At 39.3% G+C, this 24,698-nt stretch overlaps 1 protein-coding gene across 1 annotated transcript in view; it reads left to right on the forward strand.

Moving 5' to 3' along the window:
* The window catches only part of slc7a10a (solute carrier family 7 member 10a), a 91,315-nt gene that overhangs the window by 23,087 nt on the left and 43,530 nt on the right, over positions 1-24,698 (forward strand). Inside the window, exon 3 of the mRNA XM_084337733.1 lies at positions 9,050-9,201. Coding sequence (XP_084193859.1) covers positions 9,050-9,201 — 152 coding nt within the window. The remainder of the gene's footprint in view (positions 1-9,049; positions 9,202-24,698) is intronic.

Genomic DNA, 24,698 nt, shown 5'->3' on the forward strand with positions numbered 1-24,698 from the left:
TACCCCAAAATACCCCAAAGTACCAGAAAATACCCCAAAGTACCCCAAAATACCCCAAAGTACCCTAAAATACCCCAAAATACCCCAAAATACCCCCAAAGTATACCCCAAAGTACCAGGAAATACCCCAAAATACCCCAAAGTACCCCAAAATACCCCAAAATACCCTAAAATACACCAAAGTATATCCCAAAGTACCAGAAAATACCCCAAAGTACCCTAAAATACCCCAAAATACCCCAAAGTACCCCAAAATACCCCAAAATAACCCTAAAATACCCCCAAAGTACCAGAAAATTACCATAAAATACCCCAAAGTACCCCGAAATACCCCAAAGTACCCTAAAATACCCCAAAATACCCCAAAGTATACCCCAAAGTAGCAGAAAATACCCCAAAATACCCCAAAGTACCCCAAAATACCCCAAAGTACCCTAAAATACACCAAAGTATACCCCAAAGTACCAGAAAATACCCCAAAGTACCCTAAAATACCCCAAAATACCCCAAAGTACCCCAAAATACCCCCAAATAACCCTAAAATACCCCAAAGTACCAGAAAATTACCATAAAATACCCCAAAGTACCCCGAAATACCCTAAAATACCCCAAAATACCCCAAAGTATACCCCAAAGTAGCAGAAAATACCCCAAAATACCCCAAAGTACCCCAAAATACCCCAAAGTACCCTAAAATACCCCAAAGTATACCCCAAAGTACCAGAAAATACCCCAAAGTACCCCAAAATACCCCAAAGTACCCTAAAATACCCCAAAGTATACCCCAAAGTACCAGAAAATACCCCAAAATACCCCAAAGTACCCCAAAATACCATAAAGTATACCCTAAAATACCACAAAGTATCACGAAATACCCCAAAGAACCTCAAAGTTCCCCAAAGTATACCCCAATGTACCACAAAATACTGGCTCAGGGGTAGAGCAGGTCAACTAATGATCATATGGTCAATGGTTTGGTCAGTGGTTTGAATCCCAGCTCCTTCTGTTCACATGCCGAAGTGTCCTTCAAGACACTGAACCCCAAATGACTCCCAATAAGCAGGCTAGCACCTTGCATGGCATCTGCCTGCCATTGCTCTGTGAGTGCATGTGTGAATTGGTGAAGGAGAGGCAATTATAAAGCTCTTTGTGCAGGTAGGAAAGTGCTATATGTGGAGTCCATTTCCCATTCCCAAAGTACCACATATTTTCAAAACAAATGTTTATTTTAATATATTATAATCTCCAAATGTAATAACATCTGTATTGAACACTGAACAAACAGTATACATTTTTTTTTATCAATTTTATTTTAAATGTTCAACAATAACAAAACAACATCAACAACAATAATAACAGAACAGTATAACATTTTTGAACAAATTCCAGTAAGGACGGAAGAAAAGAGACAACTATAGGCTATACATGACAACATAACAGGACATTCTAACTGTGTCATTACATTACATTCAGGTCCACAAGATGGCTACTTAAAAAACGAGAATACACACTGAACTAGGAAGAACAGCTTTTTCAAGCTTCACACCTTGGGCATGGAATGGGCTACAATACCATATCCACTTAGATACCATGGTCTCTCTCAACAAATTTAAATCTGTATTACATAACTTCCTAAAAAAAAATCGCTGCTTTCTGTAGTCGGGTCCCAACTGCAAAACTGCTCAATTACTGTATTACCCTGTATTTTACTGTCATACACTTTTACTATTATGAATATGTAGACTATTCTGTTTTGTGTTTACATGTATTGTATATTGTATATATGCACTTTTATTATGTTCTTGTGTGATGTACCGCACATTATTGCTGTCTGATATATTGCAAATGTTATTGCTGTCATCTTGGCCAGGTCTCCCTTGCAAAAGAGATCTTGTATCTCAATGGGACTTCCTGGTTAAATACAAAATAAATAAAAAATTCTGTGTCATCTTAAAAAAAAACATATATAAAAAAAAAAAAAAAAAAAAATCAAATCGCTTATGAGCATGCATTTTCTTCTTTTTGAAGTTGTTCTCTCATTTTTTGCCGTTCTTTTTTGGCCAGGCTTTTTGGCTAGCTGGGGTACCACTGGAATGCTCAACTGACCATCATTTGATTCTATTGTTTTAGCCTTAGGTACCATCTTAACTTTCAAGAACTTTAAATATAGCTCATTCTGCTCATCTTTAGTTATAGTGTCCCATATGACATTGGGGACCTCATATCTTTTAAATTCTGGCTTTAAAGTATAATTACCTTGGCCATGAAGGCATCTGCGCACATCTATATTTTGAAGTTGAGAAATTTGTTGGAGTTTTAATATCAGATCTGGTAACTTTTGTGGTTTCCAATTAGTAGCCAGCTTAATTACATGATTCATTGCTTCACAATTATTATTTGTCCAATTATCAGGAATCCATTTCTTTCTGTTCTTTGTCTCCATTATTTTCTTTTTCAATGTAGGTATTAACTTAGAGACATATGTAGTGAACTCTGGGCAATTTGATTCTATATTTGTTTCAAGTTCAAGTACCTTTTCACAAAAGTCATACTCGTTTTTACAGTAGGTAAGAGAATTAGCATTATGGAACAGCTTATTCTCAAGTACTGCTCTCTTTTTTGCGTCCATTCCCACTTTATGTGTTAGATAATGTTTCACATTATCCCGAATATGTTTTGAACACAAAATATTACTTGCTTCAGGAAACAAAGACTCTATGGCCTCTATAGTTTTTCATTTTAGGTATTTTGTGGTACTTTGGTGGTATATTTCCAGGCACTTTGGGGTATACTTTGGGGTATTTTGGGGTACTTTGGGGTATTTTGGGGTACTGTGGGGTATTTTGGGTTATACTTTGGGGTATTTTGGGGTACTTTGGGGTATTTTGGGGTACTTTGGGGTATTTTCTGGTATTTTGGGGTATACTTTGGGGTACTTTGGGGTATTTTGGGGTACTTTGGGGTATTTTCTGGTACTTTGGGGTATTTTAGGGTATTTTGGGGTATACTTTGGGGTATTTTAGGGTAATTTGGGGTATTTTGGGGTATTTGGGGGTATTTTAGGGTATTTTGGGGTACTTTGGGGGTATTTTGGGGTATACTTTGGGGTATTTTGGGGTACTTTGGGGTATTTTATGGTACTTTGGGGTATTTTCTGGTACTTTGGGGTATACTTTGGGGTATTTTAGGGTACTTTGGGGTATTCTCTGGTACTTTGGGGTATTTTAGGGTATTTTGGGGTATTTTAGGGTATTTCCTGGTACTTTGGGGTATACCTTGGGGTATTTTAGGGTATTGTGGGGTACTTTGGGGTATTTTGGGGTATTTCCTGGTACTTTGGGGTATTCTGGGGTATACTTTGGGGTATTTTGGGGTACTTTGGGGTATTTTAGGGTACTTTGGGGAATTTTGGGGTACTTTGGGGTATTTTCTGGTACTTTGGGGTATTTTAGGGTACTTTGGGGTATTTCGGGTTACTTTGGGGTATTTTCTGGTATTTTGGGGTATACTTTGGGGTACTTTGGGGTATTTTGGGGTACTTTGGGGTATTTTCTGAATCAAACCATAAACAATGTGGCCTGTTGGGATGTTAGATCCTAATGTGAAAAACTGTGACTGAGTGATTTTATGTCTGCACTTTATGTGCTCATTTTATGCCTGTCTTTTTTCTGTTGTGAAGCACTTTGCGCTGCAGGTATTTTGGGGTATACTTTGGGGTACTTTGGGGTATTTTGGGGTACTTTGGGGTATTTTCTGGTATTTTGGAGTGTACTTTGGGGTACTTTGGGGTATACTTTGGGGTATTTTAGGGTATTTTGGGGTATTTTGGGGCATTTTCTGGTACTTTGGGGTATACTTTGGGGTATTTTAGGGTATTTTGGGGTATTTCAGGGTACTTTGGGGTATTTCGGGGTACTTTGGGGTATTTTGGGGTATTTTCTGGTACTTTGGGGGTATTTTGGGGTATACTTTGGGGTATTTTGGGGTCTTTCGGGGTCTTTTCTGGTACTTTGGGGGTATTTTGGGGTATACTTTGGGGTATTTTGGGGTCTTTTAGGGTACTTTGGGGTATTTTGGGGTATTTTATGGTATTTTCTGGTACTTTGGGGGTATTTTGGGGTATACTTTGGGGTATTTTGGGGTACTTTGGGGGTATTTTGGGGTATATTCTGGTACTTTGGGGTATTTTGGGGTATTTTGGGGTATTTTAGGGTACTTTTGGGTATTTTGGGGTATACTTTGGGGTATTTTGGGGTAATTTGGGGTATTTTATGGTACTTTGGGGTATACTTTGGGGTATTTTGGGGTATACTTTGGGGTATTTTGGGGTATTTTCTGGTACTTTGGGGTGATTAGTAGGACCCTATCAAACAGGAGGGAAGACTGTCAAGTTTTAAACTATGGATACCAAACAGAGAAGGTAAAGACGACTTTGAACTGTTGAACAGTAATCCAGAACTATTTTATTGCACTGTAAAAAAAGTATTTGATCTATTCTATTCTACAATTTTTTTGCATTGGACAATTTTACTCTGTATTTTTATTATTGTCTATTTAAAACTGAATCAAACCATAAACAATGTGGCCTGTTGGGATGTTAGATCCTAATGTGAAAAACTGTGACTGAGTGATTTTATGTCTGCACTTTATGTGCTCATTTTATGCCTGTCTTTTTTCTGTTGTGAAGCACTTTGCGCTGCAGTTTCTGTATGAAAGGTGCTATACAAAAGTGCAGAAAATCTGCTGCTGGATTATTTCTCAAGATTCATACACTGAACATTTACATTTGAATTTTTTGAATTGAATACTTTATTTTGACACAAATCGTATGACAAAAAAAAACATTTTAAAAGACAAGACAATAACAGTGTCAATAACGCAGGTCAAAAATGGATAAAACACAATAAAGCCAAGGCTTGTTTCCATTGTGGTCCATACATGGAACATAAAAAGGCACAGAAACACAAATGGACATGTACACTGACAGGACGCATTCTAAAAAAAAAATTATAAAAACACCTAACCTGACAACTCATACAGTTAACTAATGTTAAAAGAAAAGAAAATCCACAAACCCTTAAAAGCAACTCATGATAAAAGAAATAAAAGCCAAGTTATGATAAAAGAGATAAAAAAAAACATTTTAAGACCAATTTGAGTTGCTGCTGAGCCATGTTTTTAGGGCGGATTTAAATCCGAGAGGGGAGTTCAGGAGTTTTATAAATGTTGGCAGGGCATTCCACATTACCGTAGCCGAGTAAAAAAATGCATCTTTCCCCATGCATGTCCTGACTCTCGGCGGGACCAGGTCCGTGGGGCTTCCTCTTGTGGCGTGTTTGTGGACATCTCCTACTTTATTAAAATAATTGACTAGGTACTTGGGGACCGTTTCTTTTAGTACTTTAAAAACCAGTAGCATTTTAAGCTGGTGTACTCTTTCTTCAACCCTAAGCCATCCCAGCCTGCTAAAGTGGGCTGGCGTTAGGTGAGTCCTAAAGTGAAGGTTGTGCAGGAGTCTCACTAGTTTGTTTTGGGAGGTCTGGAGCTTTGTCTTCATTTGTTTTGATATGTTGCTGTACCATGAAGTGCAAGCATAGTCAAAGTGACATTGGATGAGGGCTCCAGCTAGGGTCCTCAGAGCGTTCCTATTTATGAACGAGGAAATTCTAAATAAAAATTTGGTTTTTTGATTGACCTTAGTAATAACTTTTTGTGCCATTTTTTCGTTAGAAAGTTTGTTATTTAAAATAAAGCCCAGGTAGGTGACCTCCTCTTTATCCTCAATTATGTTTTCACCTACTCTAATTTTAAAACCCTGGGATTTCTTTAGGTTGGCGTTTGACCCAAAGAGTATGGCCTCTGTTTTTCCCAGATGTAGAGACAATTTACATAACTAAACACTCACAAATTGTTGTTTACTCTATTGACATTGGGAATAGTGTTTTTTCTGAAATGCTTGACATAATGATCCGATTACATGCATCTACACTAGTAAACGTTTGATACAATGCAGTGTCATCAAAAGCATGACTATTTGTGAAGAAGTTTATACTACTTCTTTCCCCGCATATTAGCCATTTTCCATGTTACACTGCCTCAATTCGCAAAGTATTCTGGGAATTTTCTTCTACCACTTCGTTTGAAGTCTGCATCTGAAAACACTCTGTTTGGATGGCTAGATGACCACTACAACTCGATCCCCAAAAGAAACAGGACACCCTACCTGAGGTGTAGGGCCAATCCCCCATTGACGAAAGGGCCCGAAGCGCCGCCAAGCGTGGGTATTATAGGGAGGTGTAGTGGTTACGTCATGTTTCGTGTTACACCCTCTGTCCAACCCAATGCATTTCCCATTGTCCATTTCTAAATCGTCTCGTTTAAAACAAATAAAGCATTAACATTGGCATGGTGTACCTTTCTGTGCTTATTCATCCACAATCTATAGATTGTATTTCAATAAAAAATGCTTAAACAATAATGTTAGTGATAGAAGGGAACTCATTTTGTGCAAAAGTGGAACATTTTTCAAATTCCATGCGGCAGAATTGTTACAATAGCCGATTTTCCCAATGATAAATCCCTATACGGGTGGAACAACCAGTGACGTCAGACTACACCTCCCTATAGGCAGCCAATTTCCCTTTGATGCCCTTGTTAACAGATTAGACTATTCACACTGGCTGGCTTGTGATCTGCAGCGACGGTTTCGGTGTTTGGTCTATTTTCAGCGCAAGCCGCGGGTGAATCAGACACGTGATTAGAAAACCATCCAAACTGGATATACAAACACGTTATTAGGGTTTTCATATGTTAATTGTATGTCAGTGAAGGTACAGGTGATGGGTAGGATGTGCGTTGTCAATTACATATATATTAATGCAGTCCATTTGAGGAGAGGAGAGGAGGAGGGAAAGCAGAGAAAGACACACACAGGGGTGGTGAACAGCGAGTAGAGAGAGTGAAAAGGGAGAGAGGAACAATGCAAGGTGATAGAGAGATACAACAGAGAGAGATGCAAACAGAGATTAAATGTTTTAAAATCATGGATTTAAAATGTCCAAGATATTGATGCAACCCATGATGAATATCAGGTGCAGCTATAGGCGGTTTCAAAGTGACAACAATGACATCATAAAAGGACCAGAGTCTATTTCCTGTTGCATTGTTTGCTAAAGCAATAGCTGACAGATCGGTTCTGCCTTTTAGAATGAATGAAACAGCCTCAAGTGACCATGCTCACTGATCTTAAATCTGCACTATTGAAGAGGCTTGATAAATATAACATATTATGGGCTCAGTATTATTATATTATTCAGCCCAGCTGGCCACACTGCCCACACTGGCACCTGACTCACAGCAAGTGATAATAATAATAATAATAATAATAATAATAATAATAATAATAATAATAATAATAATAATAATAATAATAATAATAATAATAATAATAATAATAATAATAATAATAATAATAATAATAATAATAATAATAATAATAATAATAATAATAATAATAATAATAATAATAATAATAATAATAATAATAATAATAATACACTTTATTTGTATAGCACCTTTCATACAAAAAGTGCAGCTCCAAAGTGCATCACAACATAAACAAGCTTAAATAAATAGATTTAGCACATAAAGTGCAGACATATAAAATCACAGTTTTTCACATTAGGATCTAACATCCCAATAGGCCACCTTGTTCAGTTGTGATTCAGTTTTAAAAATAGACAATAATAAAGAAAATTGTGATGAGAGTGATGAGAAACTCAGCACGAGTCACTGTATTTGATATCCTGTTTCCTAAATGATTACATTGTAATTACTGGAGAAATAGTTACCCAATATTATAAATGGTATTATATGATATTATATATGATATTATATAAATTAATTTGTCAAAGCAGGATTAAGAGGCAGATATTTCTATTTTCAAATGATGGCAAGGCAAAGAGTATTTTGAGGGGAGGATGGAGTTCAGAGGTGGCAAGCCATAGAAAAATAGTGCCTTGTGGTTTGGGCTGTCGTGGTTTGCATTGCAAATGACATATTCTAAAACTGCATGGTTTTCAATTCCAACTCAAACTTCTTTTCAAACATCTTAAAAAAAGTTCATGATCCCTGGATGGAGAGCTCAAATGTCAGAATGACATACACAGAATGATATACTGTTGTATTGTTCCTACTCTAGTCTCCTGTGTGAGTGTTTTATCAGAGCTACTGTAATGAGCTTTGATGACACTGCATTGTATCAGTTAGGCACACCAGGGCTCTTCTATCAAAATGTCCTTTGATTTTATTCTGGATTCCAATCAATTGTCAATTGTACAATACCTTCGCTAAAGGTATATATGTTTTTTCCACTGTTGATATTTCACACAATATTACAGAAAATCATAACATAACCATACATATTGAAGTGATTTAAGTAGCCTCTGATTTTTCACAAACTAGGAGTCCTTCCAAAAATAACTTCTGTTTGGATTTTTATTATTATTATATATTTCTTTTAGATATTGAAAGCAGAACATTTGACCATTTGGCAGCAATGCTTGTGGAGGTCAGTGGAAACATCATGTCTCAGAAAGATCTAATGCTTCATGCCCCCATAGACTGCCATGGTCAGTGCTAATACATGTGGGGGCGTACAGGGTGCAAAGCTGCACCCAGACCATTGCTTTTAGGGGCCCCAACGAGAGGCCCCTCCCAAGAGTAAATTGTTCTTAGACACTACATAAAATGTCAAGCGTTGACATTATAAACAGTCAATTATAAGGCTCCATAAAAATTCCTGCACCAGGGCCCCCTGTGTCCTAGCTACTCCAGTGAATACATGCGTTTACAACTGCGTATTCTTCCAATAATGTCCAAAACCAAAACCTTGGTTTGTGTTTTTGGATAGATCGAAAGGACTCCTGGTTTATGACAAATCAAGATAAATATTTAAAAATAAATATCCACTAGATTAGATTTAAATGTGAAGATGTATATGTGTGAGGACCTGTGGTTACACTCTGCCTGCTGTGTGCTCCTCCTCCAGGTTCCTCCTGCTGTGGAGCGCCGTTCTCATCATGTACCCAACCACCCTGGCGGTCATCGCTCTCACGTTCTCCAACTACGTCCTGCAGCCTGCATTCCCAGACTGTCTACCGCCATACATGGCCACCAGGCTACTGGCCACCACCTGTATATGTGAGTCCCATACATGGCCACCAGGCTACTGTCCACCACCTGTATATGTGAGTCCCATACATGGCCACCAGGCTACTGTCCACCACCTGTATATGTGAGTCCCATACATGGCCACCAGGCTACTGGCCACCACCTGTATATGTGAGTCCCATACATGGCCACCAGGCTACTGTCCACCACCTGTATATGTGAGTCCCATACATGGCCACCAGGCTACTGTCCACCACCTGTATATGTGAGTCCTATACATGGCCACCAGGCTACTGTCCACCACCTGTATATGTGAGTCCCATACATGGCCACCAGGCTACTGGCCACCACCTGTATATGTGAGTCCCATACATGGCCACCAGGCTACTGTCCACCACCTGTATATGTGAGTCCCATACATGGCCACCAGGCTACTGTCCACCACCTGTATTATGTGAGTCCCATACATGGCCACCAGGCTACTGTCCACCACCTGTATATGTGAGTCCCATACATGGCCACCAGGCTACTGTCTACCACCTGTATAATGTGAGTCGCATACATGGCCACCAGGCTACTGTCCACCACCTGTATATGTGAGTCCCATACATGGCCACCAGGCTACTGTCCACCACCTGTATATGTGAGTCCCATACATGGCCACCAGGCTACTGTCCACCACCTGTATATGTGAGTCCCATACATGGCCACCAGGCTACTGTCTACCACCTGTATAATGTGAGTCGCATACATGGCCACCAGGCTACTGTCCACCACCTGTATATGTGAGTCCCATACATGGCCACCAGGCTACTGTCCACCACCTGTATATGTGAGTCCCATACTTGGCCACCAGGCTACTGTCCACCACCTGTATATGTGAGTCCCATACATGGCCACCAGGCTACTGTCCACCACCTGTATATGTGAGTCCCATACATGGCCACCAGGCTACTGTCCACCACCTGTATAATGTGAGTCGCATACATGGCCACCAGGCTACTGTCCACCACCTGTATATGTGAGTCCCATACATGGCCACCAGGCTACTGTCCACCACCTGTATATGTGAGTCCCATACATGGCCACCAGGCTACTGTCCACCACCTGTATATGTGAGTCCCATACTGTACATCTCAAAAGTCAAATTTGATTTGTTTAGCCCTAACATCACAATTACATCTCAATGGGCTTCACAAAGCCCACAATGACTTTAACCCTCAAAGAAGATGAGGAGAACCTCCCACAAACTAATTCACACAGTAAAATAGCAGACCATGGACAAAAGGCCAACTTTGGTTTGAGCAAAACTAATTGCGTTTTGGGCAAGATGCATGTACCACATGCCGCGCATTCCAACATTACTGTAATAAATGAACTTTTTATTTATTTTTACAAATTAGGGCATTAGGTGGGACACTAATAACTTTGATACTGTGGCACATTTACCTCACACAGCGTGAGAAGGCAACATTGTGTGACCATGTGACATCTGATTCCCATAATTCCACAGGCACACGAAACAGGGAGTAATTTAATCACTGTGTGTGTATGTCTGTCGGTGTGTGTGTGTACAGTAACTGCAATAACGTGCACATTTATTATCCAATTTGGCTCAAACCTTTATGAAGGATAGGTTGATAGTCAGCTGAAGACCAGCACTATTGCAGTTCTTTTAACATTCAGTCAAACATAGAGACTGAGGTCAAAGCTTTAGCCACTGGTATATATATATGTATTAGGGGTGTAACGGTACACAAAACCCACGGTATGGTACGTACCTCGGTTTTGAAGTCAAGGTTCTGTACGGTCTTCGGTACAGTGGGGGAAAGTTTGGCTTTCCATGTTCCACTCAGGGCTGATGTAGTGTGCAGTAACTAATTGTACTTGTAGGGCTGTCAACGAATATTCTATATTGAAATTAATAATCGACTTGTAAAATTTTTTAAAAAGAATAATAATTATATTAGATTGTGAAAAAAACAGCCCACGGTGGGCGGTCGTTAGTGGTTAACATACCGTTGTATTCATTCGGTACACTACACAGCCGTTCGGTACGTTACGGCAGGCCTACACACTGAAATGGTTCGGTTCGGTACGGATATGTGTACCTTTACACCCCTAATATGTATAGTACTAAGTACCAATATGGAGGCAATATTCCTGATAGAGGGATGCCAGATGTGGGATATGATTGAGGTTGACGTGAGGTTGACTAAAAAATATGAATCCACTTGGTATTCTCATAACTATTCGTGTCGGGAGGACAGGTTGACAGGTTGATGTGCGGTCGACTCAGACTACAAAATATTAGTCTACTTGATATTCTCCTAACTGTTCATGAGGGCAGGCTGACAGGTCATGTAGCGTGGGGGTTATATTTCTCTCGAGCGCCATGCAAGTTCAGATTTGCTCTACCATAAAAACCTCCAACCAAACGCTAGCTATGTTTCCATCCGATTGGGAAGCGGATTTTGAGAGAACTTTTGAAAATAATTGAATGCAAATTAGGTGTGTTTCTATCAGTTGGGTTGAGGTGAATAAACGTTATACCTGAATGCGGAACAGAGCAATGTCAGTTTGACTACTATTGTGCAGGTTATTTCATGTCAGCAAATATTAAACCATAATTCCTTGCTTTTCAAAGAGAGGTCAAGATGAACACAGAGAAGTGCAATGGCCAATATTCTGACGCATAAACCAGCTACATAGGGGTGACTGGGAGCAATTGTAACTGGGGCGATGTCATTTTTACATGATTACCTAAAGGTATTATGCCATGACATATGGGATAGGCGTGATATGTTATTTCCCTGTGGTTAATGTGATTGCCACCAACAGACTATAACATTATAATAAATATAATGTTCCATTTGTTCCATTATGCTGTTACAATAGCTCCCGGTCTCCCCAGCAGCAGCAGTGCGTTTGAAAATGATCCCCGGTGACATGTGACAGTTCTTTTTCCTCTGCGTCATAATGTATTCGACAAAAATGTGTTTTTTCATCTATCTCATAAAAGCAAAAACCACCTCAAGTGAGCCTAACATCTTTTTGGCCATATTGCGGAAGATTTTTATTGAATTTCCCTGTTACTGTTCAGGTTTTCTGATTCAAAATCGAATTCTGAATCAAAATGCTTGGATGGAATCACAGCCACTGAGTCTGAAATATAGTAGCCTGTCTCTAATCAGTGCCAGGGAACACGTCATAACCCACCATCCACACACCATCCACATGAACAATCCATATGAAGTAGAGTGGCACCCAGAGAGATGCAATAAACTAAAGGACATTCAACCTGTATACAGTACCTGGCCTCAAGTCATACCAAGTCTGAGCCAAATCTGATAAGAAACGTGTACGTTATCTCAGTTACAGTTTGACAGACAGACAGACACAAACACAGACATGAGTTATTGAAATACCCCCTTGTCCTTTTTGAGTGATGGGTGTAGTTACTGTAGATTAAAAGTCCAAAAAGTATACGGTCCAGTTTCTTCTGAATCTTATGTATGCAAAATGCTTGTGTACCTGGTTAAATCAGATTTGTTTGTTTTTACACATAAACCTGCATTAGCACTAATGCAAACCTTTAGTAGATATGCAGCCTGTATGGTACGCATGCTTGAACTGAACAGTATACAGGTGTGTTGACCATTTGAACACAGAATTCTATTCAACAAATACAATGAATGTACAGGAATGTGGTGACTTATTGTGGCATTGAGCCAAGCAGACTCATTTCATACTTTGGTGTGGAGATGAAAAAAAAAGATGAATCAGTTTATGGCCAAATCATAGTTAAGGGAAGATTCATGTTCTTTAAAGGGATATTTCACTTTAGCAGAACTTTTTCAGTTTCAGCAGTCTTACCTGTATGTAAAGTCATCTACAGTAAGCTAGCGGCCACTGCTGTTAACTGTCATCCGCTGTCAACACCACCCTGGTTTCAGGCTCCTCATTCACTTCCATTCATTTTGGGGACCTAGTCTAAATATCATACGTCTGAAGTATATAGATGGTTTCACTGGAATTGTTTTGCTAAGGAACAGTTTGGACCCAAATGTATTTCCTGTCAACTATCGCATTAGCTAACTTTGAAACAGGAAATAAACGTGGGTTCGAATGTTATTGTTAACTGTCTATAAACAAACCACTGCTGTGCAGATCTAAGGTATGTGTTTGTTTTGGCATTTGATGTGTGTTTACAGATTTATTACATTTTGAAGAATAAAACATATCTGGTAGATTTGTTGCTGTGTATCTTTGCCTTGGACGGAATATTTGGGGAGTGGTTACCCATGGTTACGTGCTGCCTTGATGGAAGAAATATTCTAAACGTTCTATGAAAAGGTGAGCGTTGGGGGAGCTCCAGTAGCTCACCATGTACCTCGACGCGAAAGCGTCGGGGAATACCGTGCTGCGTCACGGATCTGGTTGACTCCGAGTTCGATTCCCGGACCCGCCGTCATTTGCCAAATGTCTTCCCCTGTTCTCCCTCCCATTTCACCCTGCATCTGTCGGTCATGCTTGACCAGAAAAGCGATAAACGCTAAAAAATGAAGTTTAAAAAAAAGAAAAGGTGAGCGTTGGTCAAACTACACCTCAAGTAAGAAATAGTTCCTTTACTGATCATTTGAAAATGGCAACATAAGAAAAATAACAAGTACCTTTGACACAGAAACATATATTACAGAGAATAATATTGCTGTATAGGTTGTTTATATTATAGAAGTATGATATTTAGACTTGGTCCTCAAAATTAATGGAAGTGAATGAGGAGCCTGACAGGAAGGGAAGGAGGAATGGTGGTGTTGACAGTGGACAATAGACAGTGGTCAAGTTCTCTGCTACAGTATTGATTGTATCATTGAGGTGTAGAATTGAGGATTCTAGTGCTGAGTGCGCAGGCTTTCATTTAATTTCTTTATTTCGCACCATTTCAGCAAAACAGTAACATTGGGTCTCATTCCCAAAGATTTTCCAAAGAGTTCTCTTGGAAGACTTATCTTGGAACAGACTGAGACAGAATCTACGACAAGTTCACGCTGAGTCCCCAACGTGTGGGGAAGATGTCTTAAGTAGCTCAAACTATCACAGCTGAGATACCCGCGATGAGGAATGTCACCACTCTGAAACATGAACGCACGTTCCTGTCTAGGTCATTTGCATACAAAACAACGCCTCCAGAGCTCCTTATAAGGCAGGCTCTGTGCCGTGTGCAAATGAAATAGAGAAAAGTCAAGGGTTTAGACACACCTGTCCAGCTCATTAAATGCAACTAATGATCCAGCCGTGTGAAAATGGTGGCGGAAGCTCTTTGCGACCGATCAAAATGAGATTAGATTAATGTATTGTCATCATTATACAGAATACAGGCTACTACTCGTGACCACCTGCCGCAGCGTGCGCACCCCCCCCCCCCACACACACACACACACACGCTCGCAGTACTGTATAGTCTACGTGTGTAATGAATGAACGCAGTACTTATATTATTCTAATTACTTGTTTTATTAGGAGATCGCAGATACAGTCCACCAGTCCGCTGCCTGACTCTGGCGGCCTTAATATGTGTACTGTACTTACTGTATAGGGCAGAGCATATATATAGTATCTACTAAATCCTAATGAAACAAGTAATTAGAATAATATAAGCCTACTGTTCATTTATTAGACACATAGGCTATACTGGCGCACACAAGACTTATGGAATATTAATGCAGTCTATTTCCACGCGATTAGCTTTAGTTCTTATTTATTTATTTATCCACTGTCATTTGCAGTGTTGGTGTAGTAGGCTATATTTCAATATCTGTTTTATTGATTAATGATATATTTGAAGGAATGCAAGTTATAGCTATATCAAACAAATGTCTGTCCCATTAATCATGGGATATATTGCATGTTGGCTCTAACCTGCATTATTTCAAATGTATAATTAATCAATAAAACAGATATGTAACAAATAAGAAATACAAATTCCACAGAAGGCATTAAATAATTATTATTTTCAATCATTTCACAATAATTGCATAATTGTGTTTGAATATCTGAGTAATTAAAGTAATTATACATTTGTCCAAAATAGCTGGTTCAGATATGGTTAATCCAGCTGCCCTGTGATCAGATGAATCCATATTATTTATTTTTCCGACATCCACGTAATTTCTTATCGTACAAATATTGTCATATTTATTTTAATTATGATTAAGTAATTAATTCCAAGGAGGCCTGTAGGGTTGACATGAAGGAATCACTATGATTCCTCCCAAATAAAGCCATTAAGAACATGGAGAACACAGTCTGTCAAGTTAATACAATTTTCAATCAGTAAATCAATCATAAGTGTGCTCCTCAGCACTCGTAACACATTCAGGGCCATTGGGATGCGTCTAATAAATCTCTAGAGGACCGGCAAATGTAAACAGACGTGGGGCTGTTTGTAGAGCTAAATCTATACTTTGTAGTATTGCTATCTGTCCATTCTCATTGTCAATTGAGACCATAAACCGTCCCTTCAAAATGGCTTAAAGAAAAAAAAATGTCATCAATACGTTCTCATTTTATAGCGCCGTGAATATAAGCGTTATACGGGATTTGGTCTAGTATATTTCCTGGAAGGCGAGATAAAGGGCTAATAGCTACTACCGTTATATCCAATGGCATTGGATATGATCGGCACGATCCTCAAGCATGTATGCATGAAAGGGGGGGGGGGGGGGCGGGGGACGTCGTTTCTGATTATTGATTACCAATAACCGTGTTAGCCTCATTAGCCTCATTCATTGATCGGATGGATGGCTATCAAAACAAGGCCAGATCGGGATGTACTTTACATGAAAAAGATCTTACCGTGGGCCGGTGGGATCCCCCAAAGCATTTCCCCGTTATCGATCGCCATCTGGTAGATTGATATGTCCATTGGCTGATGATAAATCCCCTTATTGCATAGTGAAATCTGCGATTCAAAACGTAATCCAAGCTACATGCTGCACATCCAGAATCGAGCTAACTGAAAACTCCATTGAAAGTAAAAAAAAATAGTCCACCGTTCAGCCACAGGGCACACTCCATTATCGCGACAGCGCCCCTAAGAGGATCTGGCCGGTAATGCACGTTGGCGAATTCAAAGAATAGGGTACATCTGCAGTGCCGCTCGGCGACCTTGAATAGGTTAAAATGGAATAAAAGCTAAAACAACTTGCCACGGATATATCCGTGCTTCTGTCCACAACGGGTGGAATCGAAACACGGAGATCTCCGTGGTCGGGCGCCATTGGGTCTCATTCCCGAACATTTTTCAAAGATATATTCTGGAAGACTTATCTTGGAACCACTGAGACATAATCTATGACAAGTACACTCTGAGTCCTGACCGTGCTGGAGATATGTCTTAAGTGGCTGAAACGGTCGCAGAAATTATATGATCTGATATCTGCTTGGAGAATGGCATTCTGTCGTAAACTCCAAAGCGCGTTCCCGTTCAGCTCATTTGCATACAAAACACCGCCTCCATAGCTCCTTATAAGGCAACTGGTGACGCAGCTGTGTGAAATGGAATGGCGGAAGTGCTTTGCGAGCCGCGTGATTACGAAACCTAGCGTCAGTCAGTGCCAATCAGAGAGCGTCTCCGAGAAATGCGGCTAGGTTTCGTAATCACGCTTGCGCCCATCAAAACTAGATTAGATTAATGTATTGGCATCATATACAGCTCGCGGTACACACCTGCCGCAGCACGCGCGCACACACAGACACACACGCGCGCGCGCGCGCAGTACTGTATATGAATGAATGAATGACATATAATATATATAGCCTACGGCGGGCGTAATGATTGAACGCAGTATGGCTTATTATTCCATAATTAAGCCTATAGGCTACTGTTCATTCGTAGGCCCACACAATACTTGTTATGGAATATTAATGCAGTCTATTTCCACCGATTAGCTTTAGTTCTTATTTATTTATCCACTGTCATTTCAGTGTTGGTGTATAGGCTATATAGTGTATTTCAATATAAGTTTAATTGATTAATGATATATTCGAAGGAATGCAGGTTTATAGCTATATCAACCCCCTCCAATGTACAGTAAATGACCAAGTATGGTTTTGTCAATATTCCAATGTACAGTTTTGCTTGTAGAGTGTAAGTCTATCCCCCACCCACCCCTACCCAACCTCCTCCAACAGTTTCTATGTCAAATGTACTCTCTTTTCTGGACTATTTTTGTATCACAAACAGTACTGTATTTGCAAATCTGGTATGTCATAAATGTATAGATGTAGCAGTACTGTCTATCTGTGTCATGTGTGTCATATATGTTATGATGAATTGAAAATGGGGGACCCTGATGTAAACAAGACGAAATTCTTTCTCTGGTCTGCATCCCCTTATGTAATTGAGCTGTACTGTACTGTACCCATTCTGCAATCTGTTAATAAAGTTTTCAATCAATCAATCAAACAAAGGTCTGTCCCATTGTATACCAATCAATGGGATAAATTGCATGTTGACCTGCATTCTTTCAAATGTATATAATTAATCATTAAAACAGATGTGTAACAAATAAGAAATACAAATTCCACAGAAGGCATTAAATTATTATTATTTTCAATCATTTCACAATAATTGCATAATTGTGTTTGAATATCTGAGTAATTATTTGTCCAAAATAGCTGGTTCAGATATGGTTAATCCAGCTGCCCTGTGATCAGATGAATCCATATTATTTATTTTTCCGACATCAAATTCGTAATTTCTTATCGTACAAATATTGTACGATGTATAAGCTCAAAGTTGTTGGTTTTCACAGCAAAAGACCAGCATTTTTAGTTTAGACCAGCCTTGTGTGATCCGTCACAGAGAGCCAGAACACGCTCCTCTGGCCCAGGTGGCCCTTGCGAACCTTCTGTTGGTAGTCCATGTATTGATGAATCACCTTGAGTAGTGAGGAGTCCTTCAGAGCGGCATCAAGGTTCTCATGACTGCAGCAGTGGATAAGATTGAGGGTCTCCTGTGGTACAGTATGTCCAGATTATTCTCATCCAGGAAAACATTGATCAGCAACCATTCAAGCGCCTCCGTAACCACCTTCAGATTGAAGAGAGCCTTGGCATATGATTTCCAACTTGGAATACTTTTCAGGCAGCCACTGGTTGCAAGGCCAGCTTCAACAAGGATGTCCGAGTAGCCAGCACCTCAACATTTGTACCCAGTGAGCTTGCCTATGTAATTCATGGCTGTGTGGAACTTGCAAGGGATGATGACGTGCTTCTTGAATTCCTTCCATACTCCCATACTATATTACAGGCTTCATGACCACCCCCAGGTCAAATGTGTTGATCGTGTGTGGCTGCCCAATACCACTGCATTTGTAATGGGCTGGTTGATGGGGGTGTAGAAGTCAACTGTAGATTTGATAGGAGGCACTTTTCCTGTGTTTGAAATAAAACCATTGAATACAGGCACCTGCTGCTTCAACGTTTGCAGAGGAGATAGATGTAGTGCTTCAACACTGAGGCATCATATGACCTTTGGTTTTCAGCTGGAGGGGTGAAGTATGGTATACTAGGATGTAGGGCTGACCCCTATTAGTCGAATAGTCGACTAATAGATCGAAAGGAGCTTTAGTCGACTGCCAACCTCTTAGTCGAGAAAAAAAAAGAAAATATATAATAATAAGAAAAAGAAAAAATTATCATTCTTTTCAAAAGCAAAGAGGCCTAGAAGTGTGGCTAACGCTAATGGCACGCATACCAGAGGCTAACTGCCTAAGAAAACAGGCACAGAGGCACTGAAAGAGGATTTCACCCATCTAATGAACACTAGACTAGACAAATATCAAGATGTATCCATCAGTGGACCAATTGCATGCTTTTGCAGAGGACAAGAAGCCTTCAGTCGACTCCTTCAGACATTAAGCACCCCCCACAGCCCAAATGGAATGATAAAAAAAATATATATAATAATTATACAAAAAATGTAAATAAAAAAAATAATCATAGCCGACTAATAGTCGACTATCGGCTAATTTCGGCCAATCATAGTCGACTATCCAAATCCTTAGTCGGGGACAGCCCTACTAGTATGGTATGGTATTGGTATAGTATGGAGGTATGGTGACGTATAGTTGGTATGCTAGCTAATGTCCTCTGAAACGAATAAACTACAGGTCAAATACTTGGATGATATTCCACACCTACTCTTATTAGTTATACTAATATATATATATATATATATATATATATATATATATATATATATATATATATATATATATATATATATATATATATATATATATATATATATATATATATATATTAGAGCTGGGCCGTTAACGGCGTTAACGTGCTGCGTTAACGCGAGACTAGTATCGCGCGATAATATAATTGACGCCATTAATCTAAAAAAACATAATTTAATTTTTTTTTTAACCTTTATTTACCCAGGGTAGGTTCGCTGAGCACAGATGCTCTTTTTCAGGAACGCCCTGCTTCACATTCACACTGTTCCATTCACACCTGGGAGCTGCCCAGTAGACACCATTGACCACTGAGCAACTCCACTGGAGCAGTTGGGGGTTAAGTGCCTTGCTCAAGGGCACTTCAGCGGTTGGTGTTCCTGCCGGTCCCGGGGATCGAACCGGCAACCTTCCGGTCACAAACCCGCTTCTCTAACCTTTAGGCCACCGCTGCCCCACGGACTGAACTGAATTGAGTGACCTGACTGGTTTATGGGAGTTTAACACACATGCTGGACTGAAAATGAATTGTTTGTTTTATGAAATGTTTGCTTATGATTTGAATTGAATCCAATACATGGACATTTTGATTTTGAATTGAGCATGACTCTTGAGTGGTTTTTGAATTTATGAAAAGGTCATTGATTGTTACATTTTAGCGAACTAACCTATGATTTAGCTTGCTCAGTAGTCTAGGCCTACTATTAATACAATTATTTGTCTACCTTTATGTGGTACAGTCTTCTGCCGGAGCTATAGGCCTAATTAACCAATTAAAAAGGTCATTTGATTTGCATTGGCAGGGTTTGGCCCTGTCTGGCACCCAACGGGAAAAATATTATAGGCACTATAAGTAGACACCGCGACATAAAATAAGCTGGTCTGCCTAAGTGACTGGTGGAAGAAGGAGAAATAGAGATTGGACTGATTGAGTCAAGCCATGTCACATAGTTCAAGTTTGAAATGCTTCTTTCTGTTTTGCTCCTGAGAGTGTGCTAGATACTGTACTGTTCTGTACTGGTAATATTATTTATTTGTGTTAACTTCTGAATAAAACAACTTATTAAACACAAGTACATCTTATTGAACATTATTTTGATATTTCATTACCAATTATCATAGCAAAACAGCTTTTTCAAACAGTCTGTAATGCATTTTGGAAAGGGGAGATGGGCTCATGGTGTAATGGGCCACCTGGCCTGAGAAATGTAAGGAGGAAAGAAAAAGTAAGGATTTACTTCTGGTCATTATTTGGGTAGAACACACATATTTTGAATGCCTTCGTAAAACATTTTTGAGACATTTTAATCTAGATTAATCTAGATTAAATCCAGGATTGCAGATAGATTAATCTAGATTAAAAAAAATGAATCTATGCCCACCTCTAATATATATATATACACTGGTTTACTACCATAGTGTATTCATACTTGTACCACTGTAATACTGTACATACATTAGCTTAGCATATTACTCCATAGCTTCGTATACTCATGTTACACTGTATATAACTGCTATGCACTTTACTGTTATTTTGCACTCTAGTTAGATGCCAACTTGATACGTTTTTTACTGTACAGTAAAACGTCTAAAGGTGCAACAAATAATTATATTGATTATAATTATTATTATATTATATATTATATTATTATATCTGTATAAACAATCAATAGACCGCTTTGGGATCCATTTATTCTGTGTGTCTAAACAGGACCAAAGCATGGACAAGTAAAGACATCAAAAAGTGATGATTGAAATCAGCCTCTCGTTATAGTGCCCCTACTACATGGAACTCTCTTCAGCTCTCGCTGAAGATGAAACTACCTATAACGCAGGGGAAGTTTAGAGGTTTACTTGCAGGCCTGCCTGCAACAGTCTGTACCTGTTTTTAACTGAGCCTACTTATATTAGTTTAGGGCAGTATATAGTCTTTCAGGTGTTTCACACATTGGTCTTTGTTTGTCTTAATTTGGGACGCAGTTTCGAGTGGGGCGTGTCGTGGCTGGAGGGGGACGCGAGTAGTTTGAGTGTACTTGGATTGTTTGTGTGTGGTGGTGGTGGGGGTGTCGTTTCTGTGGGCTGCTTGTTACCTCTGGTTCTGGTGACCTTGCCGGTGCGGGGGGATCGTGGGTTCTATGTTTTGGCTTTCGGATTCTGTGGGGGGGGGGGGGGGTGGCGGGTTGTGTGTTCCATGGCCTGTAGCCATGCCGGGGGGGGGGGGGGGGGGGGGGGGCTATGATTCTGGATGTTCGGGTAGATGGACGTGGTGGTGGTTGGATGGGGGGGGGCGTGTGGCGTTGTGGGTGATCTGGGATGGCGCTGGGACATTTTGGGGTGCTGTGGGGGTTGTGGTGGGTTCTTCATGCAGGGAGTCCCTGGGGTGTCGGTGGGTTGGGGAGTTTCGGCGATGGGGGCCCGTCGGGGCGCACGCAGGGGGGTGGTGTTCGACTCTATAAGCATAATTAAAGTATAAAGATAAGCTTTGTAAAAAAAGTATGCAGTCCTCGAGTTCAAGTAAGGAAATGGATGCTTTTCTGGGCCCATGTTTAGAATAGGGGCTGCAAATACCTCTATGAATGTAACAAATGTTTAATAAATCATTCTTGAAACAAGAAATAAAGACATGTAGTAGGGCTGACCTTAGATTTTTTGGAATTCGAAGCTTCGGGGCAGAGATTCGATTTTTATTCGAAGCTTTGAAAAAAAATGATTTTTTTTTTTATAAATATATATATATATATATTTTTTTTTTACTGTTGTGGGACTTGTACAGCACTTTGTTCAACGTTGTCAGTGCTGTAAAGTTTAAACCTTTTTAAATCTTAGACAAACTAAACACTTTGCTTCCATGAAATATTGTAAGCCGTCATTTGAGGCTTTATAAAAGCAGCACAATGAACATAAATCTGTCAGTGCCGAGTCCGACCTCCTCTTAAATAACAAACAGCATTGCTTGTTGTAATTAACAAAGAGAGGCAGAGTTGATTTTGCACAACAACAAAAAAAATAATTTTTTTTTAAGAATTTCTTTTACATAATCGAATTTTATTTTCATAATCGAATCCCATGCCCATCGAACAAAGCTTCGAAGCTTCGAAGTATTTAAGACAGCCCTAACATGTAGTAATTGTTCATTTAATGATCATATTAATATTCAAGTGTTGAATGTTTATCAAGTACTTTTTACATTCTTAAAGCATTTACAAATGTGTTATTATACATTAACTAACATTTAATGCAACATAAATAATGTATTCATAATTTACAATTGATTATTTTTAATGGTTTTGACTTTGTCACAAACTGGCCGTACGGCCATGACAAAGAGGGAGACACAGACAACCAAAGTCAATTAACAAAGTATTTATTTAATAATAAAGACATAAAAAGAATAACTAACTAAATATAACCCTCCCAGAAGAGATACCGATGGTAAAACACTTTAGATGTTTGGGAGTTGAAATATTCCCTACCATAAGCCAAACGGTGAAGCACAATTACATAAAAATCCAAAACAAAATCAAATACGACCTTGTCAGGTGGTCAAAACTTAAAAACTCAGTACAAGCACGGATATCAATAATTAAGATGGACGTCCTACCTAGAATCAACTTCTTCAGCTCAATGCTACCGTTACCCCCTCCAAAGGGTTACTGGAAAGAATTACACTCCTCCACATACAAATTTATTTGGAATAACAAACCACTACGTATAAAAAGATCCACCGCACAGAGAAACAAAGCAGACGGTGGTATGGCATTTCCAGATTTCCACCACTATTTTAAGGCATACACTTTAAGACCACTGACAACATGGTTTGATCCCCAAGCATCAGTATCCTGGAGAAATTTAGAAGAAAATATAGTAGCTCCACATAGGCTGAAGGACATAGTGTACACCAAATTATCAATTAAGCAATGCGAACGGAAATTTGGCCCCATAATCACTCATGCAATCCGGATATGGCGTGAAACACAAAAAAAAGACTCTATCCCACATAAATGGCATAATCATACTCCCTTATTCAATAACAATGCACTCCTGATTGGAAAACAACCTATAAGATTCCCTAGATGGGAAAAGCAAGGCATACACACATTAGGAGACGTTTTCAACAAACAGGGTTTTTGTAGTTTTGATGAGATATACAAAAAATTTAATCTCACCAAGTCCTCATATTATTTTTACGCACAGTTATTGGCATGTTTGAAGGCTCACGGCGTTCCATTAAGGATACCAATTGTACACCACAGATACCACAAATTCTTCTATGAAAGAGAGACATCGAGAGGCTTTGTTTCAGATTTTTATCATCAATTACTAACGGCCTCGTATGAAACCCTACATCTAGACTCAGTCTGGAGGAGGGATATACCAGACCTGGAGATAGACTTTGACTGGCAAGAAGCCTGGGCAAATGTACGCCTTGCATTAAGGAACCCGGACCATCAACAGATAAATCTTAACTATATTCACAGGACATACTTAACTCCTATAAGACTGAACAAAATGGGTCTTAAACAAGACTCCAAATGCTCCTTATGTACAAATGGGGACGAAGGGACATTTATGCACATGTACTGGGACTGCCCACCAGTTAAGATATTTTGGAAAGAAGTGACCCAGCAATTGTCAAATCTCTTAACTCTGGATATACCTGTACACCCCTCTGTATTACTGCTGAATGATGTCTTTGAGCATGCAGTACCTCCACAGCTAAAGAGATTGGTTTTATCCGGTATCACAGTGGCTAAAAAGCTGATAGCATCACGATGGTTTCAACCGGAAAAAATTTGCCGTAAGGTCTGGATTCTTACATATCTCGATGTGATTTATCAAGAAATATCAACAGCTAGAATTTTGGGTCTCAATGAATCCAAAATGGCAATGTGGTTAGAAGTGGTGGAGAGAATAAAAGCCAGCATATAATGGTAGTGTCTGGTTAGGAACAAATTATAATGGTTGGATTATCCAATGGGGGGTCCGAGAGAGGGGGGTACGAGCTGGAGCATATGTGTATTTGTATATCCTATTGTGTGTTGTCATGTTTGTTTATGTGTTTGTTTAAAAAATAATAAAAAAATAAAATACAAAAAAAACAAAAAAGAATAACTAACTAAACTAAACTAACAGTGGTGTATGAAGTCAGTGATATCAGTAGTGTAAGTGAGTGCATGCATTGTAAAGTGTATAGCTCCACATGAAACAATTTGCAATTAATCGTAAAATAATTACGTATAATTTTATTTCAACCAAAAATGTTAGTGATAGAAGGGA

The sequence above is a fragment of the Notolepis coatsorum genome (assembly GCF_963971535.1).
Source record: "Notolepis coatsorum genome assembly, chromosome: 20".
NCBI lineage: Eukaryota > Metazoa > Chordata > Actinopteri > Aulopiformes > Paralepididae > Notolepis > Notolepis coatsorum.